At 53.0% G+C, this 15,725-nt stretch overlaps 1 protein-coding gene across 1 annotated transcript; it reads left to right on the top strand.

Moving 5' to 3' along the window:
• The first annotated feature begins 7,240 nt into the window (after window positions 1-7,240).
• On the top strand, window positions 7,241-13,502 carry IHH (Indian hedgehog signaling molecule). Its single transcript, XM_012740314.3, has 3 exons — window positions 7,241-7,671; window positions 10,099-10,360; window positions 12,078-13,502. Exons 1-3 carry the CDS (start codon window positions 7,360-7,362, stop codon window positions 12,734-12,736), a joined length of 1,233 nt encoding a protein of 410 aa, XP_012595768.1. The 5' UTR covers window positions 7,241-7,359; the 3' UTR covers window positions 12,737-13,502.
• Window positions 13,503-15,725: the final 2,223 nt, after the last annotated feature.

The following is a 15,725-nucleotide window of genomic DNA, read 5'->3' as shown; positions in this document are numbered from 1 at the left end:
CTGTATTCACATGTCAATACACAGATCTCTTTAAAGGGTAAAGTTCTTCACTCTGAGCTGTATAAAAAGTTTGAAAACACCCCACGATCAGGACGTAGAAAGTCAAGCTCACTCATTCCATCACCCTGCCACACACCCCACCTCAGCCCCCAGCTTTATCTTCTTCAGTCACCATGGTCTCCTTGCTGTTTCTCTGACATGCCAAGCCTTTGCTCTACACAGTTCTGTCTGCCTAGAATGCTCTTCCCCTAGGTACCCACTTGGTTGAAACCTTCACCTCTCTCAAGTCTTTGCTGAGATGGCACCTTCTCAGTGAGACCTATACTGACCATTCTACTTAATGGAGCAACCTGCCTTCTGACCTTGTGTCCTCCTCCCCCAACAAGCTGGCTGCACCCCCAATTCTTTCACCCTATTTTATGTGTTTTGCTCATAGTCCTTCCTTATTACCTTCTGACACATCATTATTATTACAGATGGTCCCTAACGTATGATGGTTTGACTTGATTTTTTGACTTTACGGTGATGAGAAAGCGATACTCATTCAGTAGAAACGGTGTCTTGAGAACCCATACAGCCATTCTGCTTTTCACTTTCAATACAGTATTCAGTAAATTACATGAGATAGTTAACACTTTATCATAAAATAGGCTTTGTGGTAGATGATTTCCCCAACTGTAGGCTAATGTAAGTGTTCTGAACACATTTAAAGAAGGGTAGGCTAAGCTATGATGTTTAGTAGGTTAGGTGTGTTAAGTGCATTTTCAACTTACTTACAATGTGTTTATCAGGACATAGCCCCATTGTAAATTGAAGAGCATCTGTATATCTTGCTTTTTAATTATCTAGCTCCCCAACTCCTTACTACTAGATAAAGCTCCATGAGGGCAGGGATCCTTTTTGTTTTGTTTTATTTTTGTTCTCTCACATTCCAAGCACCTAGAACAATGTCTGGCACTTAGTAGGTTCTCAAAATTTTTTTTGTGTGTAGTGAATAAATGAAGAAAGATTATTATACACACACACCCCTGTTCACATCAGTAGTATCTTGGGGTGGTTTTAGAAATTTGTGGCTATAAAATAATAGTCTTGGTTATTTGGGGCAACCTGTTGTAGGGTGGGAGTGAGGGTTAAATACCATTTTGTTAGCTAACCATAATGGAATGAATTTGTCATTTTGTAGAAACTAAGAATACAAATTATTAAAAAGCAAGTGACTACTTTCTTGCTTTCTTTGGCTACAAATCCTCAGCATCCCTAGGGTGCCCTCTGTACCAGGAGGGATGAGTGAGTGTGGGTGGACTAGTAGTTAAGGGGTGGCACGTCAGCAGAGTCACTTGATATAAAAGAGTGGTACCCACCCTTACTGAACAGTCACTGAACTAGCATTTTCCAAGGTTTTCTGTTAAGGAACTAATTTCTTCCCAAATAGAGACACTAGGGTAGAAATAAAGCTTACTAGTTAGTAAATATGTTATAATTTTATGTACAGAAATACATTTATATGTATGTCTTTCTATCCACAAATGCCTTTCTGTAAGATGAGAGTTTCCCACAATCTTTAGTCCCTGACTCGAGGGGAAAACAGTCATTGTAACTAATTCTGCTGCCTTTTCCTAACTTTTCAAAGTCATCAAAGCAAGGTTTTTAGTGCCTGGCTCTCTCTGAAGTACCTTGTAATGAGCTTATTGTTTGGCAAAGGCAAGTTGACATCCCCATTTCTAATCAATAGCTAGCTTTCAAAGCATTGTTAATTTTGAGTGGCTCTAATTGGATCTCCAGTTGTGTTCTGGACTGACCAGAGGCTTGAAAAACAGGCATGCTTTCATTTCTGCATATGGGCCAAATTTGGAGTTGCTAACCTCTTCAAAAAATCAACAATAGAAGTCTGAGTGATCCCAACCAGTTGGGGAAATGGTCAGTCAAAGAAAGAATGAGGTCTTAAAAGCCGAAGAAGAAGGTAAGAACTCTTGAAAGAGGAAAAACAGTTCCTTAGATTTAGAAGAGAAAATTGTTGACTTGAACAGAGGTCAACAACCCAGCTTGCCTGCCCTAGGAGTCACTCACTGAGAAACTGTGTTATTATGAAGTCAAACAGGCTTGGATTCCAACTCCAACTCCCTTGCATGCAAGCTCTGAACCTCAGTTTCCTCACTGATAAAATTAAGATAATGGTATCAACTTCATGAGGTTTTGGTAACAGTTCTGTGAGATGATATCAGGGTTTTCTCCCTTGCCTAGATCATCTAACTTGGCTCCTCATCATTACTAGAGCCACCATCTTGCTTGTACCAGTCCCCTTTCCTGACTATCCTCTTCATTCCTTTTAGTCATTCCCTCCCTTCCTTCAGAACTGATTTTGTCCAAGAGCTCTAACCCCAGGCTAATTGTTTCTTAATTCTATATTCTCCTAGACCAAATTCATCTTATCTGTTGACCTATCTAGTTTATAATGCATTATTCTGTACTCATTTATGTGTGGCATTTGTGGCTTGTAATTGCCATTTACTTTTGTGATTTATCTTTAAGGTTAAATAGTAAATTCCTTGAGGACAACAACTATATCTTCTACTTTTCTGTTTGCATTCTGTATCCCATGTGCCTATACACTGCCGTGTCCAGGTAGATGCTCCCTAATGGAAAGATGTAGGGCCTTCTAATCACCACTGCTATCTTGGGGCACACACACATAGGAGCATCTTGCTGTATTCTCCCTGGACAAGTAATAGGAATCAAAGAACTGCTGCTACCCCTAAGCAAACCCAGCAGAGGTTAAAAGTGAATTATACTAACATTTGTACTTTACAGCTTGTATTTTTTAACCCTCTCTAACAACCCTATGAGGTAGGCGATATTATTCTCATTTTATAGATGAGAAAACTGAAGTTGAGAGAATTACCAAGTGACTTGCCCAAAGTCATACAGGTAGAAGGTAGCAAAGACAGTATTCAGGCACGAGTCTGCCACCTCCAGGTCTAGTAGTGTTCTTTCTACTGAGCCAGGGCTGCTTGCACTGAGTCACTGGAGGACATTTGACTAACTGCATTCCTGAAACTTGTCTGGTTGTGGGTCAGCACCCTTGGATTTAGAGCTGGATTGATCTGGTCAAGTGGCAGGATTAGGGGGAAAAAGACTAGTTGACTAATGGATCTAGGCAGTATTATGTATGTGTGAATATATATGTGCTATATATTTTTATATATTCACATATAGATGAATATACACTTATATACTGTAAGTTTTCTATATTTGTACTATAGTGTTAAATTAAGATGTATTAAAAATATTAACATGGTAGTCTACTAAGCAGATGTTTAAATTATCAGGTTCTATGGTATATTTTTCTCTGTTTCTAATATATTTTTCTAACTTTCACTTTTCTAAACAAAAATTAATCATATTATCCACAGCAATAAATTTGCTCTCTTCAAAATAGAGCCGGCTTAGAAGGCAGAAGAAGAAATATAAAGGGGAGAGAAGAAAGTGATTTTTATCAATAGACCCTGGACTTGGATTTGAAGAGCCCTGGTGAGGCTTTGTCACTGCAACTTGCTCCTAATGATGGGGTCAAGAGATGGCCCAGGCCATTGAGGCCTCCAGAATGGCACACAGCCACTCTCGAGTTTTACTGCTGGCAGAGCCTGTCAATGACCAGAAAAAGAGCCAGGCTTTGTTTAATAGGTCTGTTTAATAGGACTGGCCCAATTCAAAAGTCACTCTATATCTACTGAACAGCTAAGAACAAAGGCAGCCAAGAAATGACCAAGGCACTTAGGCCCTGCTTGGATTCAAAGTCTCCAGGTCACTGCTGTAGAAACCATGGTGCTTCTAATCTCCACCCTCTTCTGCCCCTTCCTCCACTGAAGATTGGACTGATGCCAATGTAAGTTTGAGATTCAGATCTCGAAGCACCATTGTGTCCTGAGAAAAGAGTATATAGTTTTGGAGTAGAGAAGCTCTGGATTCAAATTTTAGCTGTGGAACTGGCTGTGGGACCGCAGGCAACTTACTTTACTTTTGGAGCTTGGAGTTGTAGATTTGTACAATGAGAATAATGATTGCAGTGCACAGAGGGTTATTGTGGAGATTTTAATTACTGTGTAAAGCATCTGGCACAGAGAAAAGGCTTGATAGATGCTACTCTCCATCTGCCTCTTCCAGTACACACTGCTCCAAAGTTATCCTGGCAGCGGAGGGTCTAGTCTTGATGAAGCCCAATGTCAGCCAAGGAGGCAGCCGTGCAGAGGCACACCTGATGCCAAGCTAGAGCGGCACTTGCAGCACATGCACTGCCTGTCTCATGGCCGTCAGGTCTTTACCACATTTGTATCCAATAGGAAAAGAGTCACAGTTCAGAGAGGAGCAATGAGAGGATGAATGGCAAAACTAATAAAATGGTTATAAATTAAAACCTCTGAGAGAACTTGTCTTTCACTTGGAGAAAAGAAAATTCAAAGTGAATTTAACAACTCTTCAAGACCATACCCATGGTTTAATAAGCAGAATAATAGCCCTAATCACTAAGGCCAGAAAATGAGGAAAGTGGTTGAATTTACATTAGAGAGAGAGGGAGAAAGATTGAACTTAAGACAAAACTTCTCTAGAAGATAATTATTAAACACTGGGAAGGGTGACCTCGGAAGTCTATAGGATTTTCTTTTTTGGAGCTCTGTAATAACAGAGAGCCCTGTTTGTCTGGTCTGGAAAAGGTATTGACCCTGCCCCAGAAATCTGAGGTAGGGGGAACAGCAGGGAAAGAGGATGGAGAATATTGCAGGGATAGTTCTTGAGCCCTGGAAAGTACACGTTAAAGCACTTGGAAAGCTTTCAAGAAAAAGAAGCAACATTAATCTATGACTAAGAAACAAGAGTCTCAATGCTAATGTAAGAAAGAACATGGGGGGTGGGGAGGAAGTGCAGGCAAAGGGGAGAAAAGGAGGAAATCCCTGTGTTTCCAAGTCACAGGTGCCACTCCACTCCTGGTGGACCCATCCTAAATTTCCTTCTGTGGACCTCAGTTTCCTTTTCTGTACTATCAAGTGCTTGGATTAAACACTCTCTTTGAGTCCCTTCCAATCCTGAATTTATATTCACAAAACTGATCCAGAGAGTGTAAGTAAATCTGTGAAAAGCTCCCCCAGCCCCAGACACAAGTTGTGCTGATGGGTGAGTCCTGCACAGAGAGACGGGCTGATGCATCAGCACTGGTGAAGCCTGAGGCTGGGTCAGCCCCATGGCCTTCAATCACTGCTTCTTGGCCATGGCCAAGTTGCTTATCTTCTCTGAACTTCAGTATTTTCATTTGTAAAATGTGGGTAATAATAGCTCATTTGGCCATTGAGTTTATTTATTTATTTATTTATTTATTTATTTATTTATTTATTTATTTATTTTTTTTGAGACAGAGTCTCACTCTGTTGCCCGGGCTAGAGTGCCGTGGCGTCAGCCTAGCTCACAGCAACCTCAAACTCCTGGGCTCAAGTGATCGTTCTGCCTCAGCCTCCCAAGTAGCCGGGACTACAGGCATGTGCCACCATGCCCGGCTAATTTTTTGTATATATACTAGTTGGCCAATTAATTTATTTCTATTTATAGTAGAGATGGGTCTCGCTCTTGCTCAGGCTGGTTTCGAACTCCTGACCTTGAGCAATCCGCCGCCTTCATCCTCCCAGAGTGCTAGGATTACAGGCATGAGCCATCGCGCCTGCCTGGCCATTGAGTTTAAATTAGATAATGCAAGTAGAACACTTAGTAAGAAAACATCCAATAGCTCCCATGTATCAGGTACATAAGTACCAATAAAATGGTACCTACTGTATTAACATTATTGCAATAATGAGAATCTTTAAGACTTTTATTTTCCCATCATTTTATTTCTACCCTTATTGACTTTGTAGAATATATTGGAACCAAATCATATAGTCTGGTGTTGTGGTGGTGATGTTTTCTGTTTTTAATACATTTGCCTTTTCTTGTTTTAGCAGAATGGATCCTAAAATCATTCAGCTTTCCTGAATGTCACGTTAAAATACATAACCCATGTTCACTTCTCTGACTACCTCTACATATTCTCTGCCCTTTTAAATTTGTAATGTAAATCTCAGAGAGTAATCATGCAGCAGTGCAGGTGGCTATGAATTGTTTGGGCATTCTTTGCAAGCTCCTGTTGTTGAGATCTTTGCTGCCCCTTTTCGACATGGCCAGTCGGGGGTCCTCTGTGTTCTGTAGATGTTACCATTTTAGCTGCTCTTCGCTGTGTCTTGGCCTATCCCTTTGCCACTTCATGTTGCTTGTTTTAACAGTGTTTCCAATTCAAACCCCCTTCAAAGGGCTGCACTCCCCACCCCCAGTTTCACACCCAGCAGGCTCAGGCCGTGGGATGTGCACCGGGTTGGTACAGAACCCAGCTCCACCAGGCGGAGAGGGCGCGCTGCCTGGGCTAGGGTCCGGCGCCAGGTTATGAGCAGCCTTTTGGGTTTGCTTCCTCGCAGGGGACACCGTAGGCGGCTGTGCGGTCCGGCCACTACCCCCCGCCCCTCGCGTCCGGCCGCGCCGTGGGTTGCGGTCTCCGTGGGGGTGGCAGCTCCTGTCCGGGAGGTTTGCGCCTGGCGGGGCACCCCGGAGCCGCGAGGAGCCGGTAGGCGAGGCCAGGGCGGGGTGGGGCGCGTCCGGGCGGGGAGGGCAAACTCAGGCAGTGCAGGGGGCGCAGAGGGCAGCGGGCGGGCGGACGCGCGGCTGAGGAGCGAGCGGGACGAGGGCTGGCTAGTGCCGGGGCCGCCCGCCCGAGGGGGAGGAGGCTGTGCTGCCCTTGCTGCAGGTTCGCTGTCGAGCGCACAGGAGGCAGGGACATGGGTAGGGTGCGGTCTGCGCGGGGCCCGAGCCCGGATCTCTTCCATTTCCCCTCTCACTCGGCCCCGGGCTGCGCCGCAGACGGCAGCAGCTCCCGCTCCGCCCGAGCCGCCTGACCGCCGGGCCGGGGTGCTAACCGCGGAGCCCTGCAGCCCGCCGGCCCGGCCAGCCCAGCCCAGCCCGGCGGCCCGCAGCCCCGCCGCCCGCAGCCCCGCCGCCGCCGCGTTGCCAAAACAAACGGGCCGGCCTATTTATTGGCGGCCGGCGAGCTCGTCAGCTCAGAGTCGAGGCGCCGAGGGGGACAGCGCGCCGCCACCAGCCAGGGCCCCAGGCCCCCGCCCCGCACCTGAGTCCCGCTGGCCCTGCGCCGCGCCGCGCCGCCCATGGCGCCCCCGCCTGGAGCCCCCCAGAGCCACCCAGACGCCTGATTCCCTGCAGCGCTCCCGTCGACCCGCCTACCCATCAGCCCACCAGGCGCCCTCGCCCGCCGCTTTCCCGGGCTCCCTGGCCATGTCTCCCGCCCGGCTCCGGCCCCGACTGCGGTTCTGTCTGCTCCTGCTGCTGCTGGTGGTGCCGGCGGCACGGGGTTGCGGGCCGGGCCGGGTGGTGGGCAGCCGCCGGCGGCCGCCGCGCAAACTCGTGCCGCTCGCCTACAAGCAGTTCAGCCCCAACGTGCCCGAGAAGACCCTGGGCGCCAGCGGGCGCTATGAAGGCAAGATCGCGCGCAGCTCCGAGCGCTTCAAGGAACTCACCCCCAACTACAATCCTGACATCATCTTCAAAGACGAGGAGAACACAGGCGCCGACCGCCTCATGACCCAGGTGAGCGCGATCCGCTCTCCCAGCGCGCTGCCGCCGAAGCACCGCCACCTGCCCGGCCCTACCCGCCCCCCAGCACCTTTACTGGACTGCCTGGCACGCCCCCTGGCACCTGCCCCTCTCGCCAAGCCCGGCTGTCTCCTGCCCAAGATGGGCCGGCTAGGGGTCCCGGCGGCAGTGTCGGCATCCCGAGCCCTCCGGAGATTTAGAGAAGAGCTTCCCGCTGCCAAGCCACAGCCCAGCAGGTTGGCGGCGGCCCCTCTGCCCCAGAGTGTTGGCAGCTCAGGCCAAACACGGCACCGGAGGTACCTCGATCCGGCTGCCTCCTTTGCCTTCGGGACCCACGCAGTCCCTCCTGGCATAAACTGCACAGCTGTGCCCCCTTCATTTTGAAGCCATTCTGCGTCCCTGAGGCGAAGAAGCTCTGGGAGCTGCGCGCCCCACGGCTTTTCCTACCCCGCTGCGCTCCTGGTTCCATGCGCTGCCCTCTCTTGGAGCAGTGTCCCAGCTGGGTCTGGGGTTAAGGAACGGCAAGGAAGAGCTAAGTAGGGAGGCGGAGGTGGGAAAGGGAACCCGCGGAGCGAGCCCACACGTCTGTCCAGAGAGCTGAGCGGCGCGGCTGCGGTTAAAGGGTGGGGTACCGGGTCCTTCGGGCTCTAGGGCTGAGCTTAGGGGATCCCTGGACTTAGTGGAGGGACAGGAAGGAGTGGAAAGGAGGGGCTGGGATGCCCGAGGAAGGCAGGGAACAGGGCTGAAGCTAGTCTCTGCAGGCTTGGAGCAATACCCGCGCACTCCGCCCAAGGGTAGGGGCGCAAACTTCCTTCCCTGCAGCCGGGTCTTCGAGAGACCTACGCCCCCTTCCACTGGGGTCTCCCGAGGCTTCCCCGCGCAAGCAGGCATCTGGCTTTCTAGATCCTTGAGGAAGAGCAGCTAGACCACGGCCCTCAGCATGCGCCCTGGCGCCGGGGCTGGCCGGCTGGTGTCGGGGCCGAAGGTTGGCTGGTGGCCGGGCCGGGCCGGGCGCCGAGGAATGCAGATAAGGATCCGGGCCACGGGCTGGGCAATCATTGACAGCGCACGCCCGGGCTCTGGACCCGAAGGGGGGGCGGTGTGGGAGAGAGGGGCGGGGAGCCGGGCCCGCGGGGCGGACTTAGGTGGGGGGCTAGAAGCCTGGCGGCATGGGCCAGGAAGGAGCAGGCGGAGCTCCCTCCCCGCGCAGTGAGCGCCCCCAGCCATGCTGCGCCGGGAAGGACCGGCCCGGCTTTGAGTTGTAGCCGCTTTTGGCTCCTGGGAGGCCGAGTCCAAGGGTCTGTGGGGCCCGGGCTCCGCAAGTGGGGGTAGCTTGAGACATCGGCTGCCCACATTTGGCGGCGCCTAGCACCTCAGAGTCAAGGACTGGTGGTAGGGCGCCTCCATTGCAGGCCAAGGCCCCGGCCCCTGCTTCCCCTTCCCCCAGTCAGCTGCGTGATCCCCTGGGCTCTCAGGACCCAGACACACCGGGAGGCAGCAATCATGGATGGTCCCCTTTTGACCTTCCCCCAGGGCGCGGTTCTACCCCACCTCCAAGTGAGGAGGATCCTGGAGTTGGCTCCCAGAGATCAGAAGCTCAGTTTCTCCTGTCCCTTCCAGTACAGGGGCGGCCCACTGGCGCGGAGGTGCTGAGGGCTCTGGGATTGTCAACCAACAGCGTGTCTTGCGTCGCCCCCCATCGGGCGGGCCTGAGCACTAGCCTACTAGTTCCTGGGCTGCGTTATCTAGGGTGCGGGTGGGGTTGCGTGCTGGTTTGGGATCATCAGAAGGACCCAGCAGAAACGCTCTGTGGCGCTAGAGGGATCCAAGCAGGCCTGGGATTCCCCTCCAACACACCACACCCCTCCTCCTGACGCTGCTGGGGCGCTCTGCACCTGCCGCGCCTCCAGAGCCGGTCGTTCCAGGCCTCAGCCCTGAGGCTGCGGTGACACCTACTGGGCACCTCGAGCCTTGCACGCCTAGCAGGCCAACCGTAGGCGGTCGGCTCCCCGACCACCTCCTGCCTCCGGGCTTTGGCGAGACAGAGGGACGGGGCACTCAAAAGGGGTAGCAAAAGGCAGAGCCCTATGAGTGTGGGGACCGATACCCAGAGCTGGGAAGAGAGAACACAGGAGAGAAGGGGATCACCTATCAGAGAAGGGCAGGCACCCCGAGGGTGCGCGCCTGCATGCGCCCTCCAGATTTCTGGCGCCACCATGCGGTCCCCATCCCTGGGAGCCGCTGGATGCTAGAATGGGAGGGAGCTCTTTAGGGCCCTCTGTTCCTAAGGGAAAGGGACAGAGCATCCTCCCCGGTTTTCCAACTCCAGTGGGTGCGGTGGGACAGTTCATGGGGAGGCAGCGTCTGCACCTGCACGGGAGCCGGCTCCTCCCCCTAATTTCACGCACATTCCTCTCACAGCGTTGCAAGGACCGCCTGAACTCTCTGGCCATCTCGGTGATGAACCAGTGGCCTGGTGTGAAGCTGCGGGTGACTGAGGGCTGGGATGAGGACGGCCACCACTCGGAGGAGTCCCTGCACTATGAGGGCCGCGCTGTGGACATCACCACGTCGGACCGCGACCGCAATAAATATGGACTGCTGGCACGCTTGGCAGTGGAGGCCGGCTTCGACTGGGTGTATTACGAGTCGAAGGCCCACGTGCATTGCTCCGTCAAGTCCGGTGAGCCGCCGCCAGGGGGCTGGGCCCGGGGCCGGGGCCGCAGGGCATGGGCAGGCGGCACAGTGCCCCCTGGGGCCAAGAAGGTGAAGAGGCCCGCCCAGGGATGGAGGCAGGGACCCCGGGGAAGAGGACGTCGGTGGAATTCCCCGGGGCTGCTCATGACTGCCTGCTCATCCCACCCCCGGTAGTGCCATGGGGGAGCCTAGGGAGATAGAGCCCTGTCCCAGTGCGGCTGGGTGCTGACCTGGCCGTCCACAGTCCAGACCTGCCACAGGAGGTGCAAGACAGAGCAAGCTGGACAGATGGAGGAAGCCAGGCTGACAGACATGCCTCCCCACCCAGCCTGGTGCAGAACAAGGAGGGTGGTGGGACAGGGGCCAGGGTGTGTCCAGACACCAGCAGGACTGATCAGGAGCCCAGAGGTTCAGAACCCACCACCCAGCTGCAGGTCAGGCTTCCCTGGGGCGCAGGCGTCCCCATCCTCTCCCCCCAGAGCCATGAAGCTGGACATTTTGGGCCAAAGCCGACCACGAGAGCCAGAATAAACAAAGTGGACTCAATAAAGTGGATTTTCCCAGATCGGCCGCCTTGTTGATCAGAAGTGGCAGGCACTGGGGCCTCGCCCCTCCCTCAAGTCTTGTCAGTGTCCCTGTTACCTACACTGAACCCAGCCATGGGTACTTCGAATGCTTCCTGTGTGGATCCCAGCATGGCCCCACCTGGCTGCGGGCTGAGCCCTCCACACTGGCACCGTGTAGTTGTCCCATGCACAGACCCAGCACACTGAGCCCAGGCCCACATTTTGGTATTCTTGATCCTGGCTGGGCTCCAGAGGTGATCCCACCCTGACCCACAGCCACAGCCTGACCCCTCCACTTAGCACGTCCCCTGCCAAATGTGTCCACCTCAAGTCCCATCCACCCTGATTCTGCGAATACTGGCCCAGGGCTGGCTCCCGGGGTGGCCATTCCATTCTTTGGTCCTAACCCCTAAACACTGTTCCCCATCCTCCCTGCTGATGCCACTGTGTGCTGTCCCTGCACAAGAACCCAGCACATGAAGTGAAGATGATGACTGTGTCCTCCCCCCAATCCAACCCTGACCCGACTGCTCACTCGAAGGCTGCCCCAGGAGTCTGTATTCGCCCCATGGACTGGCTCTCCTCTCACTTCCATGGACTCAAAGGGCCAGCTCTGGCACAGAACTTGGGGTGTCAGTCTGAGAGGGCCATGTTTTAGAAGCCTCTGAGCAAGGGGCGAGGACAAATACAGGACATCTAGACCCCAGAGGAGCTAAGCAGCTTCCCCTGTCCACGAGACTGCAGCGTTCCTGGTGTCACATCACAGCCGACCACCGCCTGGCTCAGCTGAGCCCTGGCCTCTCACTTTTCCACAGCATTGTCAGGGTGTGAACAGATGAGGGGCATCCGCTGGGCTTCGGGAGGGTCCTTTTTCTCTCCCCCACTGGCTCTTAGAACACCAGTGTGCTCCCATCATTGGCACAGGATTGGGCTGGGGAGAAGGGGGCAGGAGATCACATGGGCTTGGGGGCGGGCTCAAGCCTGCATGGGAGGTGGAAGCCGGGCCAGGATGTGGTGATGGGGGCCTCTCTGGGAGCAACAGGAGCTCTGGCTGGGCTGGCTGGCCAGGGGAGGGACGCTGTGGCTAGAGGTGTCAGCTCTGCTGTAGTAACACCTTCATGTCCCTTCTTCCCACAGAGCACTCGGCCGCAGCCAAGACAGGTGGCTGCTTCCCTGCTGGAGCCCAGGTGCGCCTGGAGAGTGGGGCACGTGTGGCCTTGTCAGCCGTGCGGCCAGGAGACCGGGTGCTGGCCATGGGGGAGGACGGGAACCCCACCTTCAGTGACGTGCTCATTTTCCTGGACCGCGAGCCCAACAAGCTGAGGGCCTTCCAGGTCATCGAGACGCAGGACCCCCCTCGTCGCCTGGCACTCACACCCGCCCACCTGCTCTTTACGGCTGACAATCACACAGAGCCAGCAGCCCGCTTCCGGGCCACATTTGCCAGCCACGTGCAGCCTGGCCAGTATGTGCTGGTGGCCGGGGTGCCAGGCCTTCAGCCTGCTCGAGTGGCAGCTGTCTCCACGCACGTGGCCCTGGGGGCGTATGCCCCACTCACGAGGCACGGAACTCTGGTGGTAGAGGACGTGGTGGCTTCCTGCTTTGCAGCCGTGGCTGACCACCAGCTGGCTCAGTTGGTCTTCTGGCCCCTGCGACTGTTTCACAACTTGGCATGGGGCAGCTGGACCCCAGGTGAGGGGGTGCACTGGTACCCCCAGCTGCTCTACCGCCTGGGGCGTCTCTTGCTAGAAGAGGGCAGCTTCCACCCGCTGGGCATGTCTGGGGCAGGGAGCTGAAAGGACCCCACCACTGCCCTCCCGGAACTGCCATACTTGGCCCAGAGGCCTGCCAGCCAGGAGGGTGCTGGGCCTGGAAGGGACCTGAGCTGTGGGCACTGGTTCCTGCCATCTCCTCCGCCATGGAGATATGCCATTGACACTTGACTGGGCAACACCAGTGTCCCGCACCCCATCTTGGTGTAGTGATAGAGCTACAGGCTGAGCTGGTGAGGGGTAGTGATCTGTCCTTCTGTCCTAGAGACCGTGAGGCTGGCATGGAGGCTCCCAACCCAGCCAGCTCTCGCCACAGTTTTCACATGCTGCCTCCCCTGACGGAGAGGCCATGCCACCTGCATTAGGCCCCCGTTAGGTGGGCTCGCACCTCAGACGATGCTGCTAGATTCCCTGGGAGCCAGTGGGGAGCTGGCTGGACTCAACGTTGCCCACAACCAAGAAGGCCACAGGGTGGGGCAGCGTCCTGGCCATCCTGAGGTATGACCGTCCTCCCCAGCCACACTCCTCAAGACATGCATTCAGAGACTGTTGCTGTCAGCAGACAGAGCTCTGTGTTCTGGCCAATGTGACCCTGGGGCCTGGGACTGGGTGTTCTTGTCCCCTCCACCCAGGCTAAGCTCCCTTTTCTGCTGAACCATGACCCCCGCCTCCTCCTCCGGTCAGTCTCCCCCACCTTATTTATTGGCACGGAGGGGGAATCCCATGGGAGAATTTGGGAGGTATTTTGGTCTTTTCTTCTTTTGTAATAAAAATTATTTAAGTTGTTAGAGCCACAGAGTCTGGGATGCTGAATGGGGCAATGCACATATTTGGGAGCACAGATGTATCTGTGTGGGGATTTGCTCCTCCTTAATGAGGTGCAGCTCACCTTCCTCCAACGGGGAAACCTGCAGAGCTCCCACTCTCTCTGCACCCAGGAGCTCTGCAAAGTCCCCACAGAGAGCTGTGCTCTGCGCTGGGCAGGGCCTTTGCATACTGACCACAAAGTTTGCCCTAAACATGGCTGGACCAGAGAGAAAACTGACGTAACTAGTCCATGGTCACTTTCCTCATCTAGAACCATCTCAGTGTGCCCTTAGGCCGGGTTTCTAACTCTTCACTATTGGTAATGGACTGCAGCATGCAGAGATTCTGCAGAACTTACATTTGTCTGTGGCCTATTCTGACTTCTTGGACTGGTTAGATATCCCCTAACCTAGCACTTCTCAAACCTCATGATCACCTGAGCAATTTATTTAAAGATCATTCCTGGCCCCCCTTCTGGGATTCTTTCATAGATCCAGCGAGGCCCGGGAACTTATTTTTACCAACACCCTAAACATGGCAAATGGCCTATGAACTGCACTTTGGGGAACACCGCTGAGTCGAGAGAAGGCCCATTTTCTTGCCAAGACAGGATGACCCCCTTCTCCACTTTCTCTCAGTCCCTCTATTCCAAGGCAAGTTTTCCTGTGCTCACTACAGATCAGCTGAGATTCCAGGTCCAGTGGTACAACTGTTCAATTTTCAGGAATTTTGTGATCCAGTTGAAATAGGCATGGAGGCTATGGACACCGTGGACATTGGCAGATGCTACAAATTAGGGCTTCCCCCACTGCGGGGACCCCGTTGCTAAAGCATGCCGTCTTCTCGTAGAGTGCGGGGCATGGCTGCTCAGACTCTTACCTTACCCACCCCGCCCATGCAAGGAAGCTCCAGGAAAAACTTCATTACTCTGGGGTCTGTGTCATCTGGAGAAATAGGCCCCATAGGTTATAATGACAATTACTGCCATTTAATGAAGACTAACTTGTGCTAGCTTTATTCTAAGACCTTTACACTTGGCAGCCTATTTAATCCTTGTAACAACCCTATATGGTGTGTACTTTAATATCATTTTCTGATTAGAACACAAAACCATGAGGAAGTTAAATAACTTGCCCGAGGTTACACAGAAAGTGACAGAAGCAGGATTTGAATCCTTCCAGACTGGCTCTCAGGCCCATTATTTCACCACCGAGCTTTTCCCTGGGCAACTTGGGTCATCTCCGGAAAGTCATGCTCAGCACGTCAGGTCTGGAAATATGCTTTGTCAGCACATCCGCAGTGGCCCCACCTCTCTGTGGCAGACTCGCTGACCAGGCCCACAGGGACCAAAATGCCCATGAACTCAACTACAGTGAGAAATATAACGTCAAGGTCAAGATGCTCTTGTCCATTCATTCACACATGCCTTCCCTATGGACATTCTACCAGGGAGATCTGATGATGATGACAGCTGTTGGTAAGGGTGGATGCACGAAGTAGGTGACTCTCCAGGTAACAGAAGAAGGGGAGAGAGAGAAGGTGCCTCTCCTGCTGAGCCTGAGTGCACTTGGTACAGCAGACAGAGCCATTTGGTGTCTCCAGACCATTCTCTTCCAGATAGGCCTCCTCAGGGAACACATCTCTATTCTTTAGATAAACTTTCAAAAAACAAAGACTCAGTAAAAAAACTTTGTCCCAATTCAGGCCCTCAAAAGTCCAACCTTGGCTGGGTGCGATGGCTCACGCCTGTAATCCTGGCACACTGGAGGCCGAGGCGGGAGGATCGCTTGAGGTTAGGAGTTAAAGGCCAGCCTGAGCGAAAGAGAGACCCCATCTCTACTAAAAGTAGAAAGAAATTAGCTGGACAACTAAAAATATATAGAAAATGTTAGCTGGGCATGGTGGTGCATGCCTGTAGTTCTAGCTACTCAGAAGGCTGAGGCAGGAGGAATGCTTGAGTCCAGGAGTTTGAGGTTGCTGTGAGCTAGGCTGATGCCATGGCACTCTAGCCTGGGCAACAGAGTATGACTCTGTCTTAAAAAAAAAAAAAAAAAAAGTCCAACCTTAGGGCATGAGTGGGGCCCTACAGCTTTTCTGGGAATCCTGGACTCAGATCTGAAGAGACAGGGGAATGAGGAGACAAGAGAGATGGCCTATCATCTTTCTGCTCTGTGGTTTGATGGCCCCAATCTCTGGTGTGCTGTGT

Source organism: Microcebus murinus, chromosome 8, assembly GCF_040939455.1.
Source record: "Microcebus murinus isolate Inina chromosome 8, M.murinus_Inina_mat1.0, whole genome shotgun sequence".
Taxonomy (NCBI): Eukaryota; Metazoa; Chordata; class Mammalia; order Primates; family Cheirogaleidae; genus Microcebus; species Microcebus murinus.
This window is presented reverse-complemented; position numbering and strand designations above follow the sequence as displayed.

Coding starts and splice junctions, on each gene's coding strand:
- IHH (XM_012740314.3), top strand. CDS start 7,360: ATGTCTCCCGCCCGGCTCCGGCCCCGACTGCGGTTCTGTCTGCTCCTG. Junction 7,672..10,098: donor CCGACCGCCTCATGACCCAG/GTGAGCGCGATC, acceptor TTCCTCTCACAG/CGTTGCAAGGACCGCCTGAA. Junction 10,361..12,077: donor GCATTGCTCCGTCAAGTCCG/GTGAGCCGCCGC, acceptor TTCTTCCCACAG/AGCACTCGGCCGCAGCCAAG.